General features: G+C 34.3%; 1 protein-coding gene across 1 annotated transcript; it reads left to right on the top strand.

The window, feature by feature from the left end:
- Positions 1–389: 389 nt before the first annotated feature.
- LOC107758030 (uncharacterized) lies at positions 390–3047 on the top strand (the record flags this gene model as incomplete). Its single annotated transcript, XM_016575670.1, has 9 exons — positions 390–500; positions 649–729; positions 957–1007; positions 1091–1156; positions 1285–1359; positions 1436–1513; positions 2147–2206; positions 2394–2468; positions 2624–3047. Coding segments are annotated over 9 exons (605 nt in total), but the record flags the coding sequence as incomplete, so codon positions are not given.
- Between the last annotated feature and the right edge of the window lie 233 nt (positions 3048–3280).

The following is a 3280-nucleotide window of genomic DNA, read 5'->3' as shown; positions in this document are numbered from 1 at the left end:
ATGGATGGGCACTTTTTATTTCACTTCTTTTGGACTGAGGCATGCAACACCCGCTGAGTGGCATTAAACAGCTTGAAAGATCAAAGACAATTTTTAATATAACTCCGACTGGATTCGTCTGAAAGAAGAAAGTCATATACACCTAGGATGCCTCTGGGGTGAGTAAAACACAGCCTAATTTTCATTTTGGGGTGAACTAACCCTTTAAGATGCCTCCTTTTGAGGCAAATAAGGTTTATTATAGAATGTTATCAATGCCATCTTTGTTAAAATTAATGTTATAACCAGCAGGAGCATAGGGCGTGAAGTCAGAAGCCTTGAAATATTAGGTTTTATGAAATATTATCATATGTTACTTACGATCAGATCTGAATGTTTATGTTCTCCAGTCTCAGCAGCTTCATCTTCTCTTCTGGTCACTGGTGTGGTTGTGGGATTGAGTGTTTGCCTGTTGTTCTTCCTCTCACTGCTGCTGATGTGGAGATACAAGAAGAACAAAGGTGTGGCGCAGTTCATAACATGATTAATACAACTGAACAACAACAATACAGTTTCTGAGTAAAGGCTCATGAGAAGATCTAAATATCAGACTAAAGAGTCACTGCAGATACTATTGAGTGATCATAATGCTCTTTGTTTCTGTTATAGATCAGCAGCGTAACATTAACCAGACATCAGTCCCAAATCAATCTGCACAATCTCAACTGGAAAACTCTCCTTTACAGTCTGGTCAGCCTCAATAACTAATTATTTAAAGGAATAGTACACATACAAAAATGTATTATTAATGTCTTTCCAAGTCTGTATGACTTTCTGTCATCTGTGGAACACACAGAAAGAAATATGTTGTCATTATTTTGAACTATCACTTTAAGCTTCATATAATCTTTTTTTTTTCTTCAAGACTGCTTTGCTATTTACCTCATATCTTCAAATGCTTGTTTGCTGTCCAGCAGGTTCTGATCACATTTATGACGACGTGACTGAAGTGAATAAGAGAGACAGAGGTTGAGTCTTAAACTTTATTTATACACATATAATTTAAAAATCAACAAATATCATTCAGTCATGTTGGCTTGAATTGTTTTAGATGATCCAGATCCCTTGGCAGAGGTCACATATTCAGAGGTCACTGTTAAGAAAAAGATGGACAAAGGTTAAAAAAAAAAACTCTTAACTTCACCTGTACAATATGATCAGTCTTTAACCACATTATTCCATTTCTAATTCAACAAATAAAAAATGCATATTTATTTCAAAATAATATCATTATTATTTTTCCAGGTAATACTAAGGCAGAGTCAAATAATGTGACATACTCAGAAGTCAGAACAAAAGGAAAGAAATGCAAAAGTAAAGGTGAGTTCCTGTTTTTTCCTGAAGTACAATATTTCCAGCATGTTCTGAATAATCTGATTGATCTTCGGTTTTGTAGATATTAATACTGCAGGACCCAGTGATTTGACTTACGCACAGATCAATATACAGGACAAAAAGAACACCAAGGGCAAAGGTAAACACACAACAAACTGCATCTAAACACAACTGTCTGAATGATTCATCACATTTAACTCTGATATAATGATTTTATAATATCAGGAAAATAAACCCTTTACAATTATAAACAGCACTAATAGAGCCAATTCATGCAACTTCATTTTCCAAATGTACTACATCAACCACGTCTGTATGTTGTTTACTGATTCCGCACTCTTGAATTTCAATGATAAATACAGGCCCAGACAGACTAGAGTCAGATAGCATCCTATTGTTTTTCATGATAGGTGCTGGACTTTCTGATATTCTGATTGAAATGAAATCTAAGGACAAACACAGAAGTAAATAAAGAGATGCTCTGAAATGCCAACAGCAGGTTACAGATCATGTGAAAAAAGTGTGTGAAATAAAACATTTGAACAGAACCTGGTTAAAAATAAATAAATAAAAAGGTTCTTAATCATAATTCTTTTAGCTGGACATTATATTAACATTGTTAATCAAAATACATTTTTTAATCAATATACACTTCTGTTTCTTTGTGCTTTGAGGGCCTCCACTCCTTCATGTGATCATGGATTATCATTTATTAGTGTTGCAGATGTATGGCATTATGTTCATTCGTTGCCTCTCTGTTGTTCTCTATCAGGGAAGAGCAGTGAGTCTGGAGACACTTTGTACTCTGAACTGAACCACAACAGAGATAGAGGTGAGAGAAACACAAAGTCAAGCTTCATCACGATTACAGTCAAAACACTAACCTTACAAAATAACCATCATGCACCGTTTCTGCTACAGATCAGAATGATTCCTAAAGTCACGTGGCTTGTTGAAGAAATGTATAAATCTTATATTGTATCATTATTTTATTGTTATTGATTATTTGTGTTCTTCAGATGCTGATGCTGGAGTTGGTGATGCAACTTATGCTCTAGCTTTTTGGAAGAAGGGTCACAAAAAGATTAAAACACGTAAGAATTCTGTTACAATAACTGACAACAAGCTCATAATTTGCACTCGTTCCTGCGGATTGTAATCTTAGAACTATAAAATGTCAAATGAATGAGCTCATTATTCATATCTCCTGCATAATGCATCATCTTTTATCTGCATGATCTGTTTAAAGGTCCCTGAGTGCCGAGAAGACAACAGACGGCTAAAAGAGATTCACACCAGCAGACACAGTAACACTTGCATTGCTTAAGAAATGAATCTGAGTGAACTGCTTATGCACATGCTTGATTGAAATACTTTAGAGATAGGCACTGTATTATCTGTACACATTATGTAGGGAAACAAATCTATCTATAATATATATTAAATCATTTTCCATTTGAGCACTTTTGTTTAACAGCTTTACGTGAAACTGCCCTTCAAGTTATTACATTATTACATGATTCGACTGGTGCTGTACAGCAATTAAACAGTGTAATTGGGCACTTGTTTGATAGATAAATATAACACGTTCTTTGTCTTATAAAATAATGCTTGTGTTTTTGCCAAGACGGTGAGGCTAAGATGATTTTCTTGCATATATTCATAAATACTGCTTTTTACATTCATATATTTTCCTCTATTTCATATATGCTGTTTTTTGCTACAGTTAATGAAGTCAGAGATTTGCATTTGCTAAATAAACACAAAAGAACAAACATTTGTATGTTTCCTTTGCATGATTTTTTTCACAGTTAGGGTCATTTTAACAACAGGTAAAAGTAATTAGAGAGAGTATAGGGTCCTATGTGTCAAGAAGTTTGATTGATGAGGGTCATAAAAATTCCAC

Source organism: Sinocyclocheilus rhinocerous, unplaced genomic scaffold (assembly GCF_001515625.1).
Source record: "Sinocyclocheilus rhinocerous isolate Xijiao unplaced genomic scaffold, SAMN03320098_v1.1 scaffold18882, whole genome shotgun sequence".
In the NCBI taxonomy this organism is placed as follows: domain Eukaryota; kingdom Metazoa; phylum Chordata; class Actinopteri; order Cypriniformes; family Cyprinidae; genus Sinocyclocheilus; species Sinocyclocheilus rhinocerous.
This window is presented reverse-complemented; position numbering and strand designations above follow the sequence as displayed.